General features: G+C 49.5%; 1 protein-coding gene and 1 pseudogene across 1 annotated transcript; one reads left to right on the forward strand and one right to left on the reverse strand.

The window, feature by feature from the left end:
- The first annotated feature begins 1,763 nt into the window (after nt 1–1,763).
- On the forward strand, nt 1,764–7,216 carry SOST (sclerostin). Its single transcript, XM_025440522.3, has 2 exons — nt 1,764–2,502; nt 5,238–7,216. The coding sequence occupies exons 1-2, from the start codon at nt 2,283–2,285 to the stop codon at nt 5,657–5,659; spliced, it is 642 nt and encodes a 213-aa protein (XP_025296307.3). The 5' UTR covers nt 1,764–2,282; the 3' UTR covers nt 5,660–7,216.
- Nucleotides 7,217–25,119: 17,903 nt separating this feature from the next.
- LOC112655162 (V-type proton ATPase subunit E 1-like) lies at nt 25,120–25,946 on the reverse strand (annotated as a pseudogene).
- Nucleotides 25,947–26,560: the final 614 nt, after the last annotated feature.

Raw genomic sequence — 26,560 nt, forward strand, 5'->3', positions numbered from 1 at the left:
TTACAATGATCTCAAAAAGTTTACAAAATGATTTCATACAACGAAGTTCATAACATCTTTACTGAGGATAGGGGAGCATTGGAAATAACCTAAAGTACTCACAACAGAAGTCAGCTAAAACCCTGGGGGTTTAACTATGAACAAAGTCAAACTCCTGAAGTGAGTAAATAAAAGCTGGATTAGCATGAAATGAAAAAGCGGATGGCATCATAGCACGTTCTCCGTGAGCCATTCTGTGAAGAGCACGGCTCTATCTTGGCAAAGAATAATTCAAAAGGATGGACACCCTTCAGAGGCTCAAATCCACTGGATTCTTCTCTTTTTTTCTTTTAACACGACTTCAGTTTCAAATAAGACAATGAAATGAAAGAAAACCGCTCGCCATCCTGCAGCCGCTGGCTCTTCCTTCTGTCTCCAGCAGGTGGCAGCAGTGCTCCGCGGATGGACCCCACGGGCTCCGGTTCCGACGGATGGGTCTGCAGCTCCCAACGGCAGGTGGGGCTCCAGCGCCCATCGCGCCAGCTCCAGGGATGGAGCCTCGGAATTGCCTTCTCCCAAATCCAGGGCGAGAAGGCAATTGTCCGGCCACGATCGGGTTAACGGCCTACATTCCAGAGCAAGGGGAAAAGGAGGCTGGAGGGTCAGGGACTGGGGGAGGGGGCACAGAGGGCCAGCTTCTCACAACACCCAGGGGCTCTGTTGGGAGAGATAGATCACCTCCAACAATGGCCACAGCTGTTTTCGTCTGCCCCGAAGGAAACTGACTTAGGAAACAGGTATCAGAGAGGGCCCTTCCTGCAGGGGCTTCTGTCTGGCTTGTAAAACTGTCAGAGCAGCTGCATTCATGTGTGGAGTGATGGATGGTGGATAGGAGGGACAGACGGCTGCAGATGGACACGGCCGCTTACAAGTCAAGGCAGGTGGCAGAGGCCTCCTAGAGGCTCTGCAGGTGGGGGCGTGCTGATTCATTGCCCAGTGAAAATACCAAGGGGACCTGGGCTGCAGCCCTCTTCCCAGCCTCCTTCGGGGCCAGGAGCGGGGTGGGTCTCCTCCTTCATCTGCAGTGAAAGCTTCCGCTTGCTCTCCTTTCTTTTCCTGCACCTCAGGTGTGAACCTTTCTCCTTGATGCCTCTACCCCTCCCTCAGGCCCCTCGTTCTGCTCCGGGGTTAAGGCAGCGATTCTTTTTGGTTTCTTTGTGGCTAGCTGGACCTGGGATGACTTCATGGAATGCACCCCATAGCATGCATAAGGTTTGCATGCGTAAGTAAGGTTTTCCATATAGGACTCAAAGCTGAAAAATATAATGGGCTGGGAGACAAAAAAAAAAAAATGGAGAAGAAGAAAAAGATGTCAGCACTAAAAATGCTGGTCTTGGCTTTTGCTAAGAAAAGGGATTTTGCGCTCTCCATTCCTAGCCACAGCCTGGCCAGGAAAATGACTGCCTTTGGCACATTAATTTGCAAGCAGCAGCTGTGTCTTGGCCAAGAAGTACCTGTCACCAAGCACAGGAGCCCCAGGATTTCCTCCTTGGACTCCATCGCCAATGCTCGTTGACTTGCTCATCCTAGCCTTGTAACCAGAATCCTCACCTCCTCGCCCAAGCAGACGCCCTCCCTGTGTGCCCTCCAGTTTTCTCTCTTGCCTTCCAGAGGGTGCCAACAGGGGCTTTAGTGGTCAGGATAATCGATGCTTAACCTCATGGAATTGGGACCAATGCGATTTCTTAAAAAGCATCCTTCTTCTTCAGCCTGGGTCTGTGGGGGCCAAAGATATACCCCTTGTGCCATTTATCGGTGGGGTAACAAATGAACTTGGCCTGAGAAAGGGACTTGGCTGGGCTCAGCCCTGTGGGCTCAGAGCTCTCGTTTTCTTCGTGAAGCTGGTCCGAAGTTTGTTTTTGAGAAAGCCCAAGGGGCCCAAGGAGGTAAAGATTACGAGCTGGAGCTCATTTTGATATCTAAAAACCACAGCCGCCTGCACGTGGGAGGTGCTGGAGGGCAGGCTTGCCTCACACACACACTCCCCCTCCCTCTAGGTCACCTGGGAGCACCAGCAGCAATTTGGGAGTTTGCTGTGCCTGAGAAGTCTTCGGGGAGGGCTTGCCATGAGCACACCCCGTTCCCTCCCCCTGGGCTGAGAGAAACATGGGACCAGCCCTGCCCCAGCCTGTCCTCATTGGTTGGCATCAGGCGGAGGGGGCTTTAAAAAGGCAAACAGGTCCCAGGCTGGGGACCGGAGCCTGTGCTGCTGGAAGGCTGGGTGCCCTCCTCTGGCTGGCACCATGCAGGTCTCTCTTGCTCTGTGTCTCGTCTGCTTGCTGGTGCATGCAGCCTTCTGTGCAGTGGAGGGCCAGGGGTGGCAGGCCTTCAAGAACGATGCCACAGAAATCATCCCCGAGCTGGGCGAGTACCCCGAGCCTCCACCAGAGCTGGAGAACAACAAGACCATGAACCGGGCGGAGAACGGAGGGCGGCCCCCTCACCATCCCTTTGAGACCAAAGGTACGGATAGGAGGAGAGCATTTTTAGCACGAGGGGCTTGGGAGGGTTCTCTCTGGGAGGTTTTGAAGCCTGGGTAGACCATCGGCCACTGCCAGCACTAATGGAGGGAGTTGGGGGGAGGGTGGCATGCCAAGATGGCCTTGGCATTCCAGTGAGGGGGCATGAGGCTGGCAGCGGGAGGCTGGGGCAGGAAGGAGGCCAAGGCAGTGAGACTATAACTCTGGGATAGTCTCTGAGACTCAGAAAGGAGACAGTTTCAAAGAATCCCCTCCTGAGAACCCAGGAGTCCAGTGTGGAGACAAGGCAAGGGAGCCCCACCCCTGTGAGCACCTGCCGGGTGTAGACACTCTATGCAGGCTGTACCTGAACCATACGCCAGGGATCCAGCACATGGGAGCCCCATGATGTGAACTCCCAGTTGGAAAGTGAAGAAACCAAATCTCCAGACACTATGTAATGGGGTAGTGAGTAGAAGATTTGACCCTGGTTTGATCCCATTCCAAGACAGCCCTGGGTAGGGGGATTGTGTTGGGGGTGCTGGGACTGAGAGCCAGAGCAGATCCCCTCAAAGCCGTGGGAAAAGGACACACCTGCTGCCGCACTTGCTCTGCCCAGTGAGCTGGCACTTGAGAGAATGGAAGGTATTAGGCACAGTTTTGGCCTCTGGCCTGGGTAGAAGCTTGCGTCTGGGCCCTGGAGGCAGGGGTAGGAGCCTTTATGCAGGGAGTGGATACAGGTGGCACCATCTGTTCCCAGGTCCCCACCCCAGACCCAGCCTTGCCTCATTATTACTAGGGAGGGAGGCTGACCCTGGTGGCAAGGCAACGGCCCTAGTGGAGGGCACATCCGGGTTCCTGGTCAGGTCTGCACAGAGAAGCCTAGGGGGCGGGTGTGCACAGCTGGCTCTGCAGCTGGCAGGAATGGCTGGGGGCGGGGGCCGGAATGACACTTCAGAGTGAGGGCCTCACTGCCCTCCAGTCATCGTCCGGGTGGGAGAGGAGTCCACTGCCCAGGCCCTCTCGCCCCATCCCTTCCTGCCCCCTAACCAGCTGGGAATGTGGGGCTCTGCAAAGGGGGCAGCCCCAGGATGCCTGGGGCCTCAAGTCATCAAAAATGGAGGGGCAGGAGCACACCACCGCACTGCTCCTCCCAGGGCAAGATCGAATGAGCTCAGGTGACTGCTTCATGGGCTGTGTGGGATCCAAGTATAAAATGTCCACCTCCCCAGGCTCCCATAAGAGGCCACGGGCCCCAAGGAAGCTGTAAGCTCAAAACAAAGTCACCCTCTGCAGAGGAAGTGCCTCACCTAGGGGCACTATTCTTGGAAAGCCTAAAAAGCCTCCTTCCCTGGGCAAACAGGCCGCCCCCACACCCTGCCCCTGCAGCCTGGGAGCAGGGGTGAGGATGCCAGCCCAGCCCAGAAACCAGAAGGTCAGCCACTGAAGGAAGGCAAACCCACATCTCCCCTGTGACGCTTGTTCCCCACGGGCTGGGGAATGGAGACCTGGCCTTCTCTGCCTTCTCTCTGCTTTTGGTCCCAGGACTATTTCTCATCCCTTTGTGTCACATGAGAATTGTCCCCATGAAACTCTTGGGGGATAGACAGGTGCTCACATGAAGACCAGCTGTTTAAAAAAGCCCCCACCTGTCTAAACGCACAGCAGGACAGTTGATCAAGGTATCTTCAGGGAACCAAGCCGGGTTCTCAGAATCCAATCTACCCCCAACCCAGGAGCAAGCCTGTGTCACCATTAGGGATCCATTAAAATGGCACAAAACAAGAGATGTGCCCAGCAGCATCCCTGGTACACAGCAGGTGCTTAATAAGTGTTTGTGGCAGCTGAGCCTGTAGGTTTTCAGACAGAGCTCCGTGCCCTCCGGTAGGGAAGTCATTGTAGTAAAGGCAGCACTTTGCCCCCCACTCACAGTCCAGCCTCCCTCAAGGGTGCTCAGGCACCTTTCCACCCTTATGGGAACTAAGAGGTGCTGGGGCCCCAAGAGAGTGGCGTGAGGACACTCAGCTCTGCCTTTTGGGCTAGTGCTTTCCCTCTCTAGGCCTCCTTGTCCTCAGTGATGATGAGGGGGCTGGACAAGCAGCCTTTGGCTCTTTTCAAGTCTAACGACTCCTCCCCACCTCCCCTTGCATCTCTCTCCTCTGCAGCTTCTGCCCTGATTTATTACCTTCAATTAACCCCTACTCCTTTATCCCCTGGCCATCCCTCCCAAGTGGCTGGAAAAAGAATTTAGGAGAAGCCAAGGCCATGCAAAGGGTGTGGCTAGTACCTAGTCTGCCTCTACCAGGCACTCTGTGACACAGATGTGACTTCTATCTGGAGAAAAAGGCCCCCTTGGAGAAGAAGAAGAAGAAGCAGAACATGTAACAACTGCCAATACCCCCAGTCTTACTATGTGCCCACAGCGTCCCCTGCCTTGTCCTTAGGACAAACCATTTCACGGATGGGAAGCACAGAGAAGTTAAATGCTTTGCCCAAGATCACACAGCCGTGGAGTTGGAATTGGAACCGCAACAGACGCTTGGGTTCAAACTTTTAGGGGGAAAGGGTGGCCCCGAGGTCTTTCCAGCAGCCCCAGGGGCAAACGCATCTGGAGGCAGGTTTGGAAAAGGCCCAGGGTGAGGGGGGGTGGAGGGGGATGGCGGGGGCGGGGGGGCTGTCGGGCAGTGCGCTGGTGGCGTGGAGGGAGCCGGGCCGGTCTCACGCGCCCTCTCTCCGCAGACGCATCCGAGTACAGCTGCCGCGAGCTGCACTTCACCCGCTACGTGACGGACGGGCCGTGCCGCAGCGCCAAGCCGGTCACCGAGCTGGTGTGCTCGGGCCAGTGCGGCCCCGCGCGCCTGCTGCCCAACGCCATCGGCCGCGGCAAGTGGTGGCGCCCGAGCGGGCCCGACTTCCGCTGCATCCCCGACCGCTACCGCGCGCAGCGGGTGCAGCTGCTGTGTCCCGGGGGCGCGGCGCCGCGCGCGCGCAAAGTGCGCCTGGTGGCCTCGTGCAAGTGCAAGCGACTCACCCGCTTCCACAACCAGTCCGAGCTCAAGGACTTCGGGCCCGAGGCCGCGCGGCCGCAGAAGGGCCGAAAGCCGCGGCCCCGCGCCCGGGGCGCCAAAGCCAACCAGGCCGAGCTGGAGAACGCCTACTAGAGGCCGCCCGCCGCGCCGCGCTCCCCAACCCGCGCCCCAGCGCAGGCGCCCCGGTTTCTGCCCTCTGCGCGCGGTCTGATTGTTTGTATCTCATTGTAAATGCCTGCAACCCAGCGCAGGGGCGCCGAGACCTTCCGGGCTGCGGATCCCGGGGGCCAGCAGAGCCCCCCAGCCCCCCGCGTCCGGAGGGGGTCCCGCAGGGCAGGGGAGGGCCCCGAGAGTCACAGACACTGAGCCACGCAGCCCCGCCCACCGGGGCCGCCCACCTTTACTGGTCCCTTTTCAGAGGAGGCAGAAAAGCAAGCATTTCACCGCCCGGGGGTTCTAAGGGAGCGGTGGGGAATGAGGAGAGTCCGGGGACTGGTTAAGAAAGTTCGCTAAGATTCCTCCTCCACTCCTCTGCCCCCCATAGAGCCGTTAGCGCCTTGTTGTGCCAAGAACACAGGACTGGGGTTCATAGGGCTCCTAGTCCGGACTCTGCCACTGACCTGCTGGAAGACCTTAGACCACGCTCTTTTCTGTCCAGATTCTGTCCTCGGGTTCTTCTTTGGAAAATGGAGGTGGGGCTGCGATTTGCATCTCGAGGAATCTAATGTCATGTGATTCCAAGGCCTTGGGTGCCTTTTGAATGGGCAAAGGAGAGGTTGGATTGAATTACTGCCATGGTCACATCCAGAATTCAGAGTTGTAATCCTCTGATCTGACAGGCAAAGATGAAAAACAAGAGTGGTGGTGGTGGGGGAGTCTTCTTTATGGCTGACAAACTCCTGGAAGAAACTGTGTTTCTTTCCAGCCTGGCCTCCCCAGATGTTTGCCTACCTCCACCCCTCCATCTCAAAGGATGCACAAGCAATGCCACCAATTGAGGCAAAGGAGAAGGTCCCAAGGCTGGGGTGATGGGGAGAGAAGTATGAGTGGGGACAGAAATCACCCCCTTGTTCCTAAAGAACAGCACCCCCCACCATGGCCACTTTTTAAAGTCACCTCTGCAGAGAAGCTCTAAACCCCAGGACACTGGGCTTGCAGGCCCAAGGGAGCAGCCACCACCTATTCAAAGACAAGCAGATCCATTTGGAGGCACCTCCGCCTGCCTTCCACTCGCAGACACAATTCTGTCTAGAAACTCGCTTCTTAGTGCTGTTACCTGTGATGGCATATCTTACATTAAAATCATTTTACTTGGGGGAAAATGACAAGTGCTGTACATATGCTGAGAAAACCGCAGAGCCTAATAGCTGTCATCCAAAAATCTTTCTGAAAGTCATTTCCAGACACCTCTTATTTTCTGTGTAGTTTTTAATTGTTAAAAAAAAAAAAACAGAAGACCCCCCCCCCTTTTTTTAAACAGAAGCACATGCCATGTGAAAGCCTGCGGGGCTGGTCATCTTTGCAATCCTTTCATGTGGGATTTGTCCACAAGAATGAAAGTAGTGGTTCTTAAAAAGAGTTAAGTTACATATTTATTTTCTCACTTAAGTTATTTATGCAAAAAAGTTTTCTTGTAGAGAAATGACAACATTAATATTGCTTTATGAAATACCAGTCTGTTCTTTCCAAATCCAGAGGCATTGTTAATAAAGACAATGAATCATTTCCGAGAGGATGTGGTCTCATTTTGACAACCACACACAGACATTTCTGTCAAAGTTAACATCCTTTCCTTGGTTGCTGGGACTTCAGCTTTGGAGGCACCTTTGACTGTGCCGCCGTGGTCCTGGTGACAATTATGTCCTCCCTTTGAAAAGTCGTGTCTGTCCCTTCCTTTCCAAACCTAGACCTCATTCCTTCACCGTGGCCATCGTGATAACTTCAGCCTGGTCTCCCTTAAGCCGCCTGCCCTCCACACTGTCTTCCAGAAACACTGCTCTCCTTGCACCACGCCCCTGCTCACAATCCTTCCGTAGCTCCTCCTCCCTGGGATGAGTTCCGGTGTCTCCACCTGACACGTGAGGCCTTCCTCTGCTAGATTCCCATCCCTGCCCCCACTCTACCAAACTTCCTTCCTGACTCCCAAATGGCCACGCTCTACTACGACACTCATCCCTGCCTTAGTTTACTCCCATGCCTGCAGACCACTCCCAACGACTCCTGCTCTTACTATAGGGTTCATGTTCCTTGTCACCTCTGAGCTTGAAGCTTCTGGGGATGTTGCAATCCCTGCTAATCTCTCCTCAGATGCCCCAGTCCCTTTGTCTGTGCCACTACTTCAGGTTCAGATCCTATGCCTTCCATTCAATATTCATTCATGGCTCACGTGCCTCACCTGGCCGAGCCCTGCTTAGTACTGAGACAGACAAAAGCCAAGCACAACTCAGTTCCAGCTCATGGTGGGGGTGTGTGTGGGGGGAATGGCTCTGTGTTTCTCCAAACGTGAATTGTACACCTCCCTGGTGAAAATGTAAGATCTTTACAAGAGGGGACAAAGTCTTGTCCTCTCGATCTTGTCTCACCAAGATGTCTCATGGTGCTGGACACCAGCTGACACACAAGAAATACTCTTCAATGGCCACAAGGAGAGATGACTCCAAGCTCTGAATCCAGTCCAGCCCCTCTAGGGGTAACCCCACCCCAAAACCCTCCCCAACCCTGATGACTTTTCACTCTAACTCCCAGTGAACCCTCCTAAATTCCTTATCATCAACCAGCAAGTTTCTGACAGTTGTCAGTAGGTGTTCTGTCTCCAGGCCCTGAGGAGGCTCCAGCAAGAACCTGCAGGAAGTCTATGCACCGAGAGGAGTGTCTCAGAGCTGGGAATGAAAACAGGTAGGAAATAGATATAAGGTTTAGCCCCCAGAGACCATGTGGTACAGTGGATGGGGACACGGGCTCTGGAGCCAGGCTTGTGTTCGAACTTAAGGAAACTGGGGCACCAAGGGGTTAAATGTTTGCCCACAGCCAGATGTGGGTGCAGTTCCTGCTCTGACCCCCACTCAAGCCGCTCAGAACCTGGTGGGCATGTGGGCAAGCCATCAGGTCACATTGTCTGTGCAAAGTGTTATGGGATCAAGCACAGGGCAATTCACATAGTGATAGGAGCGAGGAGGAAAGCTTAGGGAAGGTTTCACAGAGGTGAGTGCTGCTTAGAAGCTCGCCCGGTGGAGAAGGTGGCACAGTGCCACCTTAGGTGCCCCAGGGCTGAAGCTGCGCGGCTGTTCGTGGAGGCACGAGACTCATCCGCCACATTCCTCGACACGTTCCAAGTCCTCACCAGGTGCCAGGAGGCATGGGGGAACCGGCAATTCCAAGCAATGCCCAGCCCGATACACCTAGGGTCTGCTTTCTGGGACCCCAAGACCCAGGAGGGATCAGCCCAGGCTATAATCCCATTACCACGAGGGGAAAAAAACCCAAAGCCTAAATTGTAGGTCAGGCTAGGGGTTATTTATGGAAAGTTATATTCTACCTACATGGGGTCTATGAGCCTGGCGCCGATCAGAAACGGAACAGACAACAGGCTCAGCTGGGAGGGGTGGCATTCTGCTGTGGGGAGCACATGTTCTGGTGGCACAGCCAGACTGGGGTTTGTATTAATAGTCTTGGGAGTCAGACAGAGGGGCAGAGGGAAACAATGTCTCTCTCTCTCTCTCTCTCTCTCTCTCTCTCTCTCTCTCTCTCTCTAACACACACGCACACACAACCGATCAGGCTCTACCTATACTCCAGATACAAATCAGGCCATCTTTACACAAGGAGGTAGAGCAAAAGAAACTCAAAGAAGCCACGAGAACCCAAACTTCCCCTGCCTGCCCCAAAGCAGGCAGGACTTGGGCAGCTGGGGATGGGGGAGAGCTCACACACCAAGCTCAGAGTCACTGCAGCAGGAAACTGGTGCCCCCTGCCCACGTCCCACCTGCTCCCTGAGACACGGGCCTGCCCTAGTTCCTGATCGTTGCTTCTAGCTCTGGGGCCCCCTCCCCACCTCCATGTTCCTGGAGAGCATCCTCTGTCTTTTCCCTTGTCCAAGGGCAGGCGAAAGGTCAGCCTTCTGGCAGCTCTGACCAACAGTTGAAGTTCCTGTCATCGCTAGAGAGGCAGGAAGCAGGGGGATTGTCACTCTTAATTAATGCAACCACGTGCCTGATTTGTCCAGGCACTGACACCTATTGGCCCAGTGAAATTATTAACAGCTCCCACATTTACCCTCAAAAATATCCTGTTTGAGCAATCAATTACATGGTGTTACAGATGTAAATATAAGAGATACAGCTTTCTGTGGAATGGCTGGGACTCAGATGCTTTTTTTCAGATGCCGGCCTCTCTGGGAGGCTCCCTGCATGCCTGATACTCAAGGAGTGTTCTTCCTGCTGGTCTCAGCCAAGTGCCACTTTTCCTGACTAACCAAACCATGCTTTATCTTTCAGAGCAATGCTCCAGTCCTTCAGAGAGCTCACCTTAGTAGTGACGCAGTGATAGATTCATTCATATAACTGTTTGATTAATTTCTCCCCTTCCCCTGACTGTAAGACCCAGGAGAGCAGGGACTCTTGGGCTGTCGCTGCTCACCAGGGCACCCCCAGTACCCAGCATACAGCAGGTGCCTAATGCGCACTCTGGTTACATAGTTTTCAATGTATCCAGGATTCCTTCTCCCACGAGATTAGGTGGACAGAATGGACTGGGGTGTATGGATGACCATGGGAAGAGGGAGTGGAATAGCTGGCTTCTAGGAAAAGAAGCTGTTTGCCTGGGTCCTTGTAGATTGGGTCTCTAAGATTAAGATGCAGCACCTACCCTCAAAGTTTGTAATCTTTTCTGGGGAGTCAAGTGGAAAATACTGCTGTGGAGTATGTGATCATTTGCCACCAGAGTGGTAGAGACCTAAGGGGGTGTGAGGCTCCAGGGGAGCAGGGGGCGTCCAGCTGAGCTGAGCTTTGCAGGCTGCTAGGACCAGGAGGGGCAGGGAGGAGAGGCGGTGGAAGAAAAGGAGCAAAGGGGGTGCACACCAGGTGGGCTGGGGTGATGCCAGTGTGGGACCTGGTACATAGCTGGCTCTCTCTGCCCAAGTTTATTACACAAAGAAGCAGAAGCCAGGAAGGAGAGAGGTGGGAATAGCAGGTGGGATCAGGGCAGGAGGGAGGAGGCATCCAGTAGGGAGGAGGGAGGTGCTGAGTCCCTACAATGCCAGTGCTGATTTCTGTGGGAAAGGCAAGAGGCTGGGTCTAGGTGCTAAAGGATGCCCCACATGACCTTCTATTCTCTATGACCTGGCAGCCCTGCCTTTCTTATAACCTTCCCTCCGGCCCCACTTCCCAATTTCCCTACAATCATCTGAGGTGCCAGAGCCTGGGTCTTGCCCACCAGGAAGGCCAGAGCTGGCGATGGGCAGTTGCAGGTGGGAGAGAGATACTCAGGAGAGAGGTTGGGCAAGGGACATGGGGAGAGGAGCCGTGAACCTCACCTGCCTAACAACTCCCTGAGAGCTGATCCTGCCAGCAGGTTTAAGATGGAGGCTGGAGAGATGGTGGCAGGGGTGGAAAGAAGAGGGTAGGCATAGAGAAGAAAAGAGGGGTGCTCATTCATTCATCCCGCTAATATGGACAGAATGCCAGCTGAGCTCCAGGCACCACCCTAGGCTTCAGGATTGTGATTGTGATGACGGAGCCTCATGAAGCTCATGATCTGGGACCGGCAGAAAGATGAATGCTAGATAAACAAAGAAATGCACAGTATGTGGGTGGTTCAGTGGATGAGCATCTGCCCTCAGCTCAGGGCATGATCCCAGGATCCACAGGGAGCCTGCTTCATCCTCTGCCTATGCCTCTGCCTCTCTCTCTGTGTCTCTCATGAATAAATAAATTTTAAAAAATCTTTAAAGAAATGCACAGCATAATGCCCAGGAATGAAAAGTTCTGGAAAAAAAAATATAGCTGGCAAGCAGACAGAGAGCCTTGGAGGTGGCCAGGCCAGGCCTCTCTGAGGAGGTGAGCTGAGACCTAAATGCAGTGAGGGAGTGAGCCACAGAGAGACCTGGGGGATGCATGTGCCAGAGAGAGGACAGCAAGTGCAAAGGCTCTGACAGTATGTAGGGGGTGGTGAAGGGATACCACTAATTGCCTTGGGTGCCTTTCAGGCGTCTCCATGCCAAGGCTATTAACCCCTGATCGGAAACCAGCATAGTAATTATAATTATAGTGAGGAGGTGTGTGTGTGTGTGTGTGTGTGTGTGTGTGTAAAAGGGAGTGAGTCTCTATTTGTATGTTCTCCTGGCTCTGTATGTTAAAGACCAACTGATAGCCCCCAGAGAAGAATAATTTGCATATTATTAATTATGTAGCTATGGACGCCTTTGTTCTTAAAAAGCATGATAGGTTTGTTTAAGTAAGGCATCGGGCAGGTGTCTTCCCTCTAAGACACACCTAAGTGATGAAATTCATATGTAATTGCAGAAAAGTCACAGTTTTCCTTTACTGGATGTCCACAAAATCCAGGGTGGGATGGAAGCGAGGATTAACTTGGCCCAGGAAGCACAAACATAAACATATGGTTTGTCCTTTCCTGCCATGGCTCTAGCCCAGGCATATAAGTAGATGTAGATGCATGTGTGTTTACCGTATTCCCGCTAGACCAGGGGATGGAGATCTGAATGAATCTAAAAATGAATTTCTTCTGAAAAGATGCATTCTTACTTCCCTGAACATTCCCATCAGTGAGCACACTCAAGTCACAGAATCCACTCCAAAACCTTTTCTAGGAGATTGGCTTTCACCTTGTTCTTCGGTTTTACACATGCAGTCACACGTGTATGCATGCATGCACATGTGTGTGTGTGCACACAAACATACACCGTCTCTACTCTGAGCATACAACCCCAGGTATTCTAAGAGCCTCCTGTTTCTGCCCCTTGGTTAGCAGGTGTCTAAGAACAGTACGAGCATCTGGGGACGTGAACCATGCTTCACATCAGATCTGGGTAACACAGGGATACCAGACGAGAGGCCAGAACTGCACATAAGCTCTGCCCAGAGGCTAAAAGTGGCCCAAGAAAATGAGGTGAAAAAATGTTCTTGTGCATTGCCCTTGGGGGCTCCCCAGATCAGCCCCCAGCTCTCCTCCAATTAGGAAGGGAGCTGTGTGGATGTAGCAAGGCTAGCTTGGGCCCCCTTCTCAGTCTCTCCCGTTTTATCCTCTACAGCACTGCCAGGTAGATCTTTGGCTTTTTTTATTTTTATTTTTATTTTTTAAACCATTTTATCTATTCATTTGATGGAGAGAGAGAGCATAAGCAGGGGGAACTGCAGGCTCTCACTCTGAGGGAGAGTGAGAAGCAGGCTCCCCACTAAGCAGGGAGCCTGATATGGGGCTCTCTATCCCAGAGCTCGCAACTTAAGCCAAAGGCAGACACTTGACTGACTGACTACCCAGGTGCCCCTCAAAATTATGCTTTTAAGATCTGGCCATGCTGGATCATTTTAACTATTGAGCCCTACTGCGTTTTATGATTATACCACTGTTTGTTTATCCATTTTTCTACTGCTGGATGTTTATTTTGTTTTCCGGGTTTTCACTTTCACAAGCAATGCCATAGAGAAGTTGCCTGCATGAGTTTCCTGATATGACATATGGTAGAGTTTCTCCGAGACAGAAAGGAGTGAATGCTCTAATACAAAAATCTAATCATACCACTTCCCAGAGCTCAAGATTCCTCCTCAGCTCCCTATTACCTAAAGGATAAACTCTAAACGCCTTAGCTCACAAAGGTATGATCCAGTTCCTGCCTACCTGTCCAGTCACACCATCGACCACTGGCCTCTTTAGCACTTTATTCCCTGAAATATTGTATTTCTTTTAATTTCCAAAGAGTCCAAGTCATTTTGAAGCCTCTGTGCTTCTGCACCTGCTGTTCATGCCATCTAGGACACCCTCTTTCCACTTCTCTGGTCTGGAAAGTCCTCTTCAAGTTTTCAAGGCAAGTCGAACACTGCCTCTTCTGTGGGGCAGACCACTGTGCCAAACACATACTGCATCACAGGGGCTGCCACACGGGCTGAACGGGGCTGCTTCCCCTCTGGACTGAGTCTCTTGAGGGCAGAGCCCCAGCTTTTGCACACTGGTAGCCCCAGTGCCTTTGCACAGGCTGAGCCAGTCAGTGCTCAGTAAATATTTGTTGAATTAATAGGTGTTTGGTTGGCAAAGCATGGTTTGAGCAGCAGGGATGAAAAATCCAGCTTCCTTGGAGCTCGACAGCAGGCGAGAGTTCTGGAACAACATTTTCAAAAGCTTTTCTTCCATCTGTGTCCCTCTGAGCTTTGTAGCATTGTTGTGGGGGAACAGGGCCCCTCCCAAGAAACCAAGTCCCTGGCTGTTTACCTAGGATGTTACCAAGCGCCCAAATTACAGATATCTCTATCACTTGGCCAACAATTTGGTGTTGCGGTGTTAAGTTATTTCTATGTCTGAAGAAAACAGCTCAGCTCTGACTAAAGAAATAAATGATATCATTTTTCATTCAGGCAACCAGATTCCTTGGTACAAAAGGCTCCCTGGGGAGGAGCGCCGGGACAGTGTGGCTCCTCTGAGGCTATTTACATCTGTCAGTTTCTCTAATCTCTGGCCTTCCTTCCTCTGCCTGTTTCCTTCCCTCACCCAGAGGCCGCCCCGGACTCTCACGTCTGTGCTGGGGGTGGGTGGGGGTGAGGTTTTGGCCAGTGGCATTTGGTTTTTGTTTTTTGGTTTTTTTTTTTTTTTTTCTTAGAAACCAGCCTCAATTTAAGATAATGACTCTCCTTATTCGCTGGTGATCGCTATTTGTAGGGACTTATTTTGCCCTGGTCGATTTGGCGAAGACAAATTGAATTTAAAAGGGGACTTTTCTAAAAATGTTGCTGGGCAGTTTGCAGGGCACCAAGGGGCATCTTTTGGGTCACTTGTTTCAAGAGAGCCCGAGTGGCCCCTCTTCTCAGGAGAGAGCTGGAGATGGAAACAGACTCCAGAGTCTGTTGTGATGGAGGGAACCAGGAAGAATGTCCTCGAAACCTGGGGCGATGAGGGCCCCAAGGCATCATTTAGTCCAGACTTTGCTAAAATACTCGGAACCCTGCACAGTCAGCCCTCACCTAATCTCCGGCCAGTATCCCCAACCCCCACCCAGCCCTGGCCCCTCTCCACCCACACTGCCTCTCTTTTCATTCCTCGAAAGCACTGGTAGGGTAGGGCGGCTGGGCGATGCTATTCCCACTGCCTAGGAATGCTCTTCCTGAATTCTCTGCCTTCCAATGTCAGCTCAGATGTCACCTCCTCAGAGGCCTGACCTCCCCATCTGAAACAAGACTCCACTATTCTCTTTCCCAACCCTTATCATGATTTGCCATTTTGTACCAGTGTCGCGTTGCATCTGCTTCTGCTGCTCAACCCAAAGCCCTACCAGGTGGGGACTGAGGGCCTGCTCCCCCTGGTGTGGCCGTGGCAAGACCACGGAGCCTGGCACATAGCAGGTCCTCAGCAAATGTTTGCTGAGCTTGTGAACCAGCAAGGGGAAGTGGCCACCAGCCCTGCTACCGCTGTTAACCCACCATGGCAGGTGTCACTTAAATACCACATCCTGACCACTTTTGAGCCTCTGTTGGTCCATGAGGCCCTCCTCCCGGAGCAGGGTGAGAGACCCCAGACCTTGAACAACATTTGGAGCTTTTCTATTTCTCAATCTTAGTCTCTTCATGCGTGAGATGCTTCCCTTCCCTCAATCACCTTATTTTCCTTTCTTTCTCGTACCTTCACCAGAGGCTTCATTTTACTAACAATATTGTTCACACGGCAGCTTCTGCTTGGCTGACCAACTGGGCACCTGAAGCCCTTCAGGGGCTCCAGCCAGACACCCGGGGTCCCCATGACTCCTCCTGCCCCACAACCCCCTGCACACAACCCATTGATCACCACGTACATACATGTTCTCCCTTCATCCAATTGGCTAATGTCACTCTAGTTCACTCATTTCTCTCCAGTGCCACCCCCTGGCTCAGCTGCCTCTGAGGTTCTCTGGCCTCTGGCCTCATCGCTCCACGCCAGTCTTCCCAAAGGAGCAGAATCTCATTCTGCCCCTCCTCTGCTCAACCCTGTGGTCCCGGCATGGTGAGCCCTCACCTCAGCCAGGCTCTGGGCCAGACCTGATCAGACCTCCCAGCTTTCCAGCCCTTTCTCTTCCTGTTGCCCAGCCACCTCCCAGGTGCCTCACTGGGCCCCACTCAGTTCCCTGCAGCCCAGCTCTCCCTCACCTCTTGCGTTCATGCAGCTCACTCCTTACCTGAGAGCCTCTCCTGCCTCATCTGCTGCTCTTGCCTAGGTTACAACACTTCCTCCTGGAAGCCCCCCTCTGAGCCTCCCTACCTGGGTTAGGATCCTCTGCTTTATTCTCATGGAAAGGTATAGTTTCCTTCATTTTGCTCTTGGTACTATGCCCCCCCGCCCCTTTTTAAGATTTTATTTATTTATTCACAAGAGACACACAGAGAAAGACAGAGACATAGGCAGAGGGAGAAGCAGGGTCCCTACAGGGAGCCCGATGCGGGCCTCGATCCCAGGACCCCAGGATCACAACCTGAGCCAAAAGCAGATGCTCAACCACTGAGCCACCCAGGTTCCCGGGTATGATGCTCTGTAATCGCCAATTCACGAGGACCAGGGGTGGCTGTCATGCTCAGGGTTGCAGAGAAGAAAAGACCCTGATTTGAAAATCCTGTGACTTGGACATGCAGAAGCAGCCAGACTTGAAGGATATAAATTGAACCATCTTCACCTTGGAATCCTTGGCTGGGAAGATCTGCTATCCCCGGAGGGAAACTGATTTGAGTTTAGAAGCCCTAGGGGGAAAAAGAGCCCTAGGCAACCGGTTGTCTGATCTTGTCTTCAAGCAGGCCTGACTGCTTTCCAGCAGTACACACCTGAGGACAGCCCTCCAAGACTTCTGGAGAGGACCTGACATAGAGAAAGCCCCTCCACAGAAGGACTGGATTCCTCCTTCTCCTCCCAGCAGGTGGTTCAGAAGAGGGCACCTCTCTCCTAACATCTGAGGATAGGAGGGCCTCTCCTACCCCAGCTGAGCTGTCTGTGTGTGTGTGTGTGTGTGTATGTGTTGTGTGTTGTGTGTTTGGCAGAAATGCTTACAGAAAAGGTTTTTCCTCCTCCTAAAAAGAGATTCACGATAAGGACTGAAAAGGATCCAGTCAGGGCAGCAGTGTTTATGGGCATAAAAGAATTATTACCAGCATTAGATCTCACCCAAATGTCAGATGAGCTGCATCAGTGATGTTTCTGAAAGGTGATTTGGACAATCAGAGAAAGTCTTGCCATGAGTGACAAGTTGGAGCTGGGAGAGAAATTTGAGAAGCCAAGCACGTCTAGCTGCCCAAGGGAAGTGGGAAGGGAGCCACTGCTCAGCCAGGCCGGCGGGCAGGACAGGGAGCTGAGGAACGCAAGGACTAGGTGGCACAGCGGGGACACCCCGCCTCTGTCTCTCCCAGGGCCCACGGAGACAACCCTCTGAGAGTCGTGGTTTTGCTCCGCTTCTCTTTTCCAAATCTCCTAGATGTTCCTCTGCTGAGCAACTCTGCCCTGGACCCCCATGGAGAAGGGGGTTCTGGGAAGCATTCTTCTCAACTTAATGAACCAGTGTGAACCAGTACACAGAGCTGCCCTACCCAGCTCCCTGGGCCTCCTCTGCTCCCCTCCCCTCACCTCCACCCCGGCTCTGGCCCTGGCCCTGAGCTCTTTACACCTCCCCACTGTGTACCCCCTCATGCCGTGCCCTGGATCTGGAACCCTCTTGCTCCCTTCTTTAGCTGGTCAACTCTACTTCCACCTTGAGATGTGGTCCCTGAGACCTGTTCCCCCATTTCCTTTCTCTGAGTCTTGCTCTCTCCTGTGCTCCCGGAGGACTTGGTACAAACCCATTTTGCAGTTCCCCATTGCCCACTGCACCCCCACATTTCAGAGTCTCTTGAGGACCAGGAGGTGTGTGCTGCCAGCACCCAGCTCCCTTGGCACAAAAGTCACTCAACCACCGGTTTGCTGTCCTCCAGAATGACTAGGGGAGCTTGTTAAAAATTCAGGTTCCCAGTCCTCACCTCCCTGAGATTCTGATTCAGTGGCTCTGGAGCTGAGCCCAGGAATCTGCATTTTTTAACCAAACACCATGAAGTGATTCTGATGCAGACAGTCCACCATACCAGGTTGACTCTGGGCCGAATCTGTTTTTTTATAGTTTAAGTTGGATTCTTTCATCCAACTTAATTCTTTAATAGAAGAAACTTCTGTTTCTTCTAACAGAAAAGTTAATGAGTTTTACATAGTTTTTTAAAACAATAATTACTGTCAAAATATTTATAAGTCCCTACAGACCATAATTTGTTTTCACTGAAAGCTCCGAAGGGATTTAAACGTTCCCACGTTCCTTAAAGGGTTAAAGGTGGACCGCCAGAGAAAAGGCAGAGGCTAAGTTTGGAGGTTAGGCATGGAGCCCTGCCAGGGGCCTGGCCTGGACACAGAGGCTCAGCAATGCCTTGGCCCCAAGAAAGTCTCCTTGCCTTCCCAGGAATGCTGAGAAGTCCTGAGAAGGAACCAGCTGGGAAGAGCTGAGTGGATGGTGGGTGGGGGGCCATGTGAGTGGGGGGCGCCACAGCAGCCCATGCTCCGAGGACCTCCCATGCAGGTCTCCCAAGGAGCTAGAACAGGGAGTAGATTCTTTTCCCAGCACATCAGTGAGAAAGACACTGTCCAGGAGGCACCTTGGGACTGATTGGCTGGGGGAGTGGGCATGTGAGCAGTGGGGGTGACTAGCCTCAAAGCTGCTTTAGATTGACAGTGAAGGAGTTGGAACTGGGACAGGAGCCAGAGCATGTTGGCTTCCATACAGCCGGGCCTTGCCAGCTTTAAGATTTGCCCCTAATCCCTGCCTGGTCCCCCAAGGGATGTGGCTAAGGGCCCCAAGAGAGGGAGAGAAAGACCCTCAGCCCTCCTAGACCTTGTAGGCCATGTTGTGGGAATTTGGCACACCCTGGGCTTCTCCCAAGGGGTCTGAGGGCTACTGGATGAGATAGTGACTTAGTTATCCTTAATTTACACCATTATTTTATTTTAAAATACTGAACAAATAAACCCAGCCACAATTCCACCCCTCCCAGTCAACACAAGCCCTGCTTGCACTTAGGAGTAACTCCTTCTAGTCTTGTTTTCTGTGTGTACGTGCATGTGTGTGTATGTGTATGTGTGTTGTAGGTCCACAAAGTGATGTCTTCTGCATACTAACAAAAGCATTTTCCATGTTGTTGCAGGGGCTTCATAACCATTATTCGTAAAAGCTGCCTGGGCCATTGAGATGATGGTCCATGGTTTCCTTAAGGGTAGGCTGTGGTCTTCTGACCCCTGCCCCTCTCTGTTAGCCCACTGTGTCCTATCCTGGAGCCAGGTTAGGGCTAGGCCCCACTCAATGCACCCAGCCCTGTTCAAGCCCCAAGTCCTGGTGCTCTCAATCCTGTTCCTTCCTTCCTGACCTCTTCCTGAGGCCCCACAGCTGCAGACTCTGCTTTGTCTCCCAGTTTGTGCATCGCACTCACACCCTCAGATCTGACAGCTGAGAGGATGCCCTCTCAAAGACTAAAAAAGCCTGATTTCCCTACCATTTTTGAGACTCTTAGTGTATGTCATGAAATGAAGATATGCCACAAGAGCGTTATTAAAAATCACCAGCTATTTTAATATTTACATTGAACAGCTGGATGTTCTTATTAGATAATAATATGGTAAAACAAGATTATGAAACTCACAAGAAAAGAAAAATTCATAAGGCAGCACACAGGTGGTACTGATTGTCCAGGGGTACTAACCGTCCAGGGATACTAACAAGATCAAGGCCAAGTGACAAATGTCTTCTTTGGGTCTTGTCAGACTCGCTGTCTAGCCCTAAGCATGCAATTGCATTTGAAAATAATAGTAGAAGGGGCGCCTGGGCGGCTCAGTGATTGAGCGTCTGCCTTTGGCTCAGGTCCTGATCCTGGAGTTCCCAGATGGAGTCCCACATCAGGCTCTTCTCAGGGAGCCTGCCTCTCCCTCTGCCTATGTCTCTGCCTCTCTCTGTGTGTATCTCTCATGAATAAAATCTTTAAAAAGAAAAGAATAGTAGAAGGCTAAATGTGAGACCCACTGAGAATATTAAACATAGACCCATGGCCCTCCAGACAATTCTCCCCACCCCTTGCCAAGATACCTAACAAAAAAACAAACAAACAAACAAAAAAACTAGTATTGGCCCTTGGCCTTGGCTTGCCATTCTCAGATCTGATGCCTGTTGCTTAGAGTACCTTACCCACCCAGCCCAAGCCCTTGGGATCCTACCCCGGTTACACCCTTGGCTGTGCAGGAGGGGATTTGAAACACTGGAGGGTTTGTAATATTTTTATAATTGTAAATATAGTGGATGGGATTCTCTGGCCCTGTTACCCTCTTTCCCCTCTCTGTCCTCATCCCTATTAGAAGGGAGTCTTTTTAACATCATAAATCATTAGAGTGGCACATTGAAGATCCACCCTAACCAGAAAGAAGCTGACCATGTCACATGACCCCCACTCAGAGGCTGGGGGGATGCAAGGCAGGTGGTCATGCCAATGTGGACATTGAACATCTTTGCCTAAATGGATTTTTCTGTATTTAAGATTATCTATTTTCCCAGGAGGGGGATATTTCTGTGGCTTCTGACTTATATTGCCTGACGGCTTTCCAGAAGATAAGTACCACTTTACAAGCAGGCTGAAAGAGGTTGCCGTTTCTGGTATATATTAATATGCAATACCTAAATATTTAATAGCGAGCAGAGAAGAAGATCCCTGTGGATTTTCACAGGCTGTGGGACAGCAATGCTGTTGCTGGAGAGAATTGCCAGATGCTTAACCCTCGGGGCCACTTCAAATACATTTGCACAGGATTTAAGGGTCATTAGTAGATGTTGCCGAACTGAATCGATAAGTGAATATCACAAAGGCTGTCTGCAGGTCTTAGAGCCAGGGCAGATGGGATGTGGTTTTCAGAAATCCAACAAGGCTTTGACATTGCAATGTGATTCTTGTGGCAGGAATCACTGCTCTTCCCCATTGATGACTCTCCCTCCAGATCCAGATGCCTGGGGGACAAGCCCAATTGCTCTAGCTGGGGCAGCCGTGGAAGGGTGCCAGCACTCCACAACTCCCAGTAGCATCAGGACTGCATGGAATGGGAGAGACATAATTGCTCAAAGAACAGCTAGGATTGAGGCAAACTGCTAAAATGTTGGAGGTCGCCACATCCTAGGTCAGGTTGGCTGGGTATGACCACTTATTTGAACAAATAATATGTACTCTGTGCATTTAAAAGATGTCTTTAAAATATCTTTTATTAAAGATTTATTTATTTATTTATTTATTTATTTATTTATGAGAGACACAGAGAGAGAGAGGCAGAGACTTAGGCAGAGGGAGAAACAGGCTCCCTGTGGGGAACCCAATGCAGGACTCGATCCCAGGATCCCAAGATCACGCCCTGAGCCAAAGGCAGATGCTCAACCATTGAGCCACCCAGACGTCCCCTTAAATGGTATTTTTAAAAAGCTTCTACAAACCCATACATGTATGGTCAACTGATTTTTTAAATGTTTTAATTGTAGTAAAACACATGTCATAAAATTCATCATCTTCACCATTTTTAAATGTATAGTTCAATGGTATCAAGTATATTCACATTTTGCTGCACAGCCATACTCATTGTCCATCTTCAGAATTCTTCCCATCTACAAAACTGGAACTCTATATTGATTAAACAATAACTTCTCATATCCCCATCCCCCTGGCTCCATGATTCTACTTTATGTTTCTATGAATTCAACTACTCTAGGGACCTCATATGAGCAGAATCACACAGTCCTTTGTGACTGGCTTATTTCACTTAATGTAATGTCCTCGAGATTCATGCACATCGTAGTATATGTGAGAATTTCTCTTTTTAAGGCTGAATAATATTCCATTGTATACTATGTTTTATTTACTCATTCATCGGTCATTCATTTTGTTTGTCCATTTATTTTGTTTACCTATCTGCATATTGTCCTTTTAACTTTGTTGATTGTGTCCTTTGATTCACATAAGTTTTTAAGTGTGGTATAGTCCAATTTACCTATTTTTTTTCTTGTCGTGAGTGTTTGGTGTCATATCCAAAAAATTCATTGCTAAATCCAGTCATTGAATGGTCCTGCTCCCTCATCAAAAATCATTTGATCATATAAATAAGAGTTTATTTCTGGGTTCCCTATTCTATTCCATTGGTCTGTATGTCTGACTTATGCCAGTGTCACATTGTTGGATTACTGTAGCTCTGTAGTAAGTTTGGAAATCAGAAAGTGTGAAACCTCCAACTTTGTTCTTCTTTCTCAAAATTATTTTGGCTATTCATACTCATTTGGGAGATCCATATGAATTTTAAGATGAATTGTTCTCTACTGGCAAAAGAAAAAAGCATTGGAATTTTGATAAGGGTTGCACTGAATCTGTAGATTTGCTTTGGGTAGTGTTAACCTGATGATTTTAGGTCTTGTAATCTATGAATACAAGATGTCTTTTTATTAGTGTCTTCTTTCATTTCTTTCAGCAATGCTTTGTAGTTTTCAATGTACAGATTTTTCACCTCCTTGGTTAAGTTTATTCCTAAGTATTTCATTCTTTTTGAGAAGAGTGCCAAGACCATTTCATGGGAAAAGAATAGTCTGCAACAAATGATGCTGGGACAATTAGATAGCCACATGCAAAAGAATGAATTTGGAGCCCTACCTCATACCATATACAAAAATTAACTAGAAAATGGATAGAAGACCTAAATGTAAGAATTAAAAGTATAGGGACACCTGGGTGACTCAGTTGGTTAAACATCTGACTTTGGCTCACATTCTGATTTCAGGGTCCTGGGATTGACCTCCACATTGGGCCTTATTGGCCCTGCGCTCAATGGGGAGTCTGCCTGTCCCTCTGCCCCTCCCCCTCGTTTATGCTCTCTCAAATAAATAAAATCTTTTTAAAAAAAGAGTTAAAAGGATAAAATTCTTAGAAGGAAGAAAGCATAGTTGTATATCTCAATGACCTTAGATTAGGCAATGATCTCTTAGAGATGACACCAAAACACATACACAAAAAAGAAAAAATAGGCAAATTGTACTTCATCAAAATTAAAAACTTCTGTGAATCAAAGAAATACTATCAAGAAAGTGAAGAGACAAACCACAAGGAAAATATTTGCAACTCATATTTTATAGGGTTAGCATCAAGAATATATAATAAACTTCGAATATTCAATAATGAAAAGACAAATAACCCAGTTTTAAAATGAGCAAAGAGTTTGAACAGATATTTTTCCAAAGAATATAGACAAATGGCCACTAAGCACATGAAAAGATGCTCAAAATCACGAAATATTAGGGAAGCACAAACCAAAACCACAATTAGATACCATTTCACACATACTGGGATGACCATAAGTCAAAATTTTTAAAAAGGAAAATAATAAGTATTGTCAAGGATGTGGAGAAATTAGAACCCTCATACATGGCTGGTGGGAGCGTCAAATGGTGCAGCCACTGTGGAAGCAGTTTGACAGCTCCTCATACAGTTAGACATGGAGTTACTATAGGACCTAGCAATTCTACCCCTCAGTGTACACCCAAGAACTGAAAAGATATGTTCATACAAAACCTGTACACTGGGCAGCCTGGGTGGCTCAGCGGTTTAGTGCCACCTTCAACCCAGGGCATGATCCTGGAGACCCGGGATCGAGTCCCACGTTGGGCTCCCTGCATGGAGCCTGCTTCTCCCTCTGCCTGTGTCTCTGCCTCTCTCTCTCTCTGTGTCTCTCATGAATAAATAAAATATTTTTAAAAACCCTGTACACAAGTGTTTATAGTGGCCTTATTAATAATCAAAAAGTAGAAACAGCCCAGTGTCAGTTTATTGATAAATGGATGTACAAAATATGGTAAACCCATACAATGGAATATTATTCAGTCATAAAATGAAATGAAGTATCGATATAATCCTACAAATGGACAAACCATGAAAACATGATGCTAAGTGAAAGAAGCCAGACTCAAAAGGCCATGTATTGGTATGATTCTGTTTATGTGAAACGTTCACAATAGGTAAATCCAGAGAGACAGAAAGGAGATAAGTTTTGCCAGGGAATGTGGGACAGGGAATACTCTAAAAACTACTGAACTGTATACGTTAAAATGGTGAATTTTGTGGTATAGGAGTTATATCTTTTGGGGGAGGAGGGGCAGAGGGGAAGGCAGAGAAGCAGACACTGCACTGAGCAGGAGCCCCTCACAGGGCTCAATCTGACAACCGCAAGATCATGACCTGAACCAAAATAAGAGTTGGCCTCTTAACTTAACCCACTGAGCTACTCAGGTGCCAAGCAGAGAGCCGGGGAGGAGAGAAACTTAACTAAGTAGGCTCCACGCCCAGCACAGAGCTGGATGCAGGGCTTGAGATCATGACTGGAGCAGAAATCAAGAGACTGACACCCAATTGACTGAGCCACCTGGGCGCCCTGTATATGAGTTATATCTTAATAAAATAAATTTTAAAATACAGAATCCACAACATCTGACATAATCTGGAACTGGGTCTCAGAGAATTCTTTTGACTTGATGTAGAATCTGCATTATATATACACTGGAGATAATTGAGTGTCTATTATCCAATATGGATAATGGGTTCTCTAATATAATAACCCAGCCTATTGGATGTGATAATTGTAAAATTAGTGACTGGACTGCTTACACACTAAGATGGGTGTTGTGCTTCTGTGTAAGTGTATGGAAAGGTTCCTATGGTCTTTTTTTTTTTCCACATAAACCTTTTGTTTTAATAAATAAGACATATTCATGGCTTAGGTTTTAAATCACATTTGCAGGGTAGCCTGGGTGGCTTAGCGGTTTAGCGCTGCCTTCAGCCCGGGTCGTGATCCTGGAGACCCGGGATCGAGTCCCATGTCGGGCTCCCTGCATGGAGCCTGCTTCTCCCTCTGCCTGTGTCTCTGCCTCTCTCTCTCTGTGTCTCTCATGAGTAAATAAATAAAATCTTTTAAAAAATCACATTTACAGATGAGGAACACTTCTAGGCCCAAACAGGTTAGCGGTGAAGCGACTACTGCTGGGAGAAATGCACGCCCCCATGCACTTTAAGCCTAAGAGCAAAGACTTCATGTCAGAGAACACCGTGCACATCACCTGTAGGCTCAAGAACTGGAAGCAGAGGACTGGAGGAAGAGTGGAGACTTGGTGAAGCTCCTGTGACCACCATCTGATACCCTCGCCTTCACACTACAGAAGCTGACAAAAGTTGTGCTACTTTTAGATAAGCTAAGAAGGAGCTTTCCTGATTATATGAAGTGGAACTTTCTATTGTTAACAATTAGGATAAGGGCATTAGCTACACAGAGTATCCACTGACAAATACAGATTATGAGAACAGGCAAGAGGAAGCCACACAGGTATCTTGTTTCTTCAAATATCAGAAACTTCCACGCCACAGCAGGAGAGCAGTGGATGAACTCTACCTCTCCCAAAGGTTTAGTCCAAAAACTTCCTGTTGGCATTTGCACCAAATAAGGCTTCCCGTACTTCTGGCATCATCTGCTGGGCTATGAGGTCCAGCTGGCTTTCTAGAATATTGGAAACCTTTATTTTACAATCCCCATTATAAATCTCCACTCCACCAGCTATTTCCTCAGGCAGGTAGCATTCCTGATCAATTTGCTCATCAACATCTTTTTTGGTGACAATTTTGTACATAGGAATCGCTTTTTACTGCAGCCTTCACCAGAGGGAAATCCTGTTTCCTGCAACGAACAATCATTCGGGGCTTCAACAACTGGTACAAACCCTGGAGGACCAGTCCATCCAGCAGCACTTGGTACCTGGTTGTATCTTTTACCATTTTGCTGAGTCTCTGTTTTGCTTCATTTAGTAGGTCTGTAATAAGGTCATATCTTGCTCTGAGGACTTTGAACCTTGCTTGATTCATCAAATTAAACATCTGAATTTTCTTCTGCTGCTCAATCTGCTTTTCTTTCTTCTCACAGTATTCCATAATCTTCAGTCTTTGGGTTTGCACAAGACGACCTTTCTCAATGTTGAACTCTTCCTCTGCTTTCGCATCTATTTCCTTTGCTTTATCGTTGGCTTCTTGTTCAATAAAAGCCATCATATGCTTAATCTGCTTCTGCATGTCCAGCATCGCTGAGGGCCATGGCGAAAGCTGTGCTAGGCCAGAAGGCCACTGGCTCGAGCTTAGCCTGGAAGGTGATGGCAGAAAGCAGGAAAAGCTGTTCCTATGGTCTTATACTTTTGAGTTTAGTTTGCCCTTTGTATCAGTGTTGTATTAAATTTCAATAAGTAAAAGGGGAAAAAAAAGAATGTCCACAAAATTTTCAGCCACTTGTATCAAAAGTCTTAAAAATGTGGGGCAGCCCCGGTGGCGCAGTGGTTTGGCGCCTCCTGCAGCCTGGGGTGTGATCCTGGAGACCCGGGATCAGGGATCAAGTCCCACATCAGGCTCTCTGCATGGAGCCTGCTTCTCCTTCTCCTGTGTCTCTGCCTTTCTCTCTGTGTGTCTATGAATAAAAAAATTTAAAAAAATAAAAAGTCTTAAAAATGTTTGTGGGTCAGCCAAGTTTTTTTTTTTAAGATTTTATTTATGTATTTATTTATTCATGAGAGACACACAGAGAGAGGAAGAGACATAGGCAAAGGGACAAGCAGGCTCCCCACAGGGAGCCTGATGTGGGACTCAATCCCAGGACCCTGGGATTATGACCTGGGCCAAAGGCAGACTGTAAACCACTGAGCCATACAGGCACCCCTCAGCCAGGTTCTTAGCCAGTTTAAGGATTTGAGGG

This window comes from Canis lupus, chromosome 9 (genome assembly GCF_003254725.2).
Source record: "Canis lupus dingo isolate Sandy chromosome 9, ASM325472v2, whole genome shotgun sequence".
NCBI lineage: Eukaryota > Metazoa > Chordata > Mammalia > Carnivora > Canidae > Canis > Canis lupus.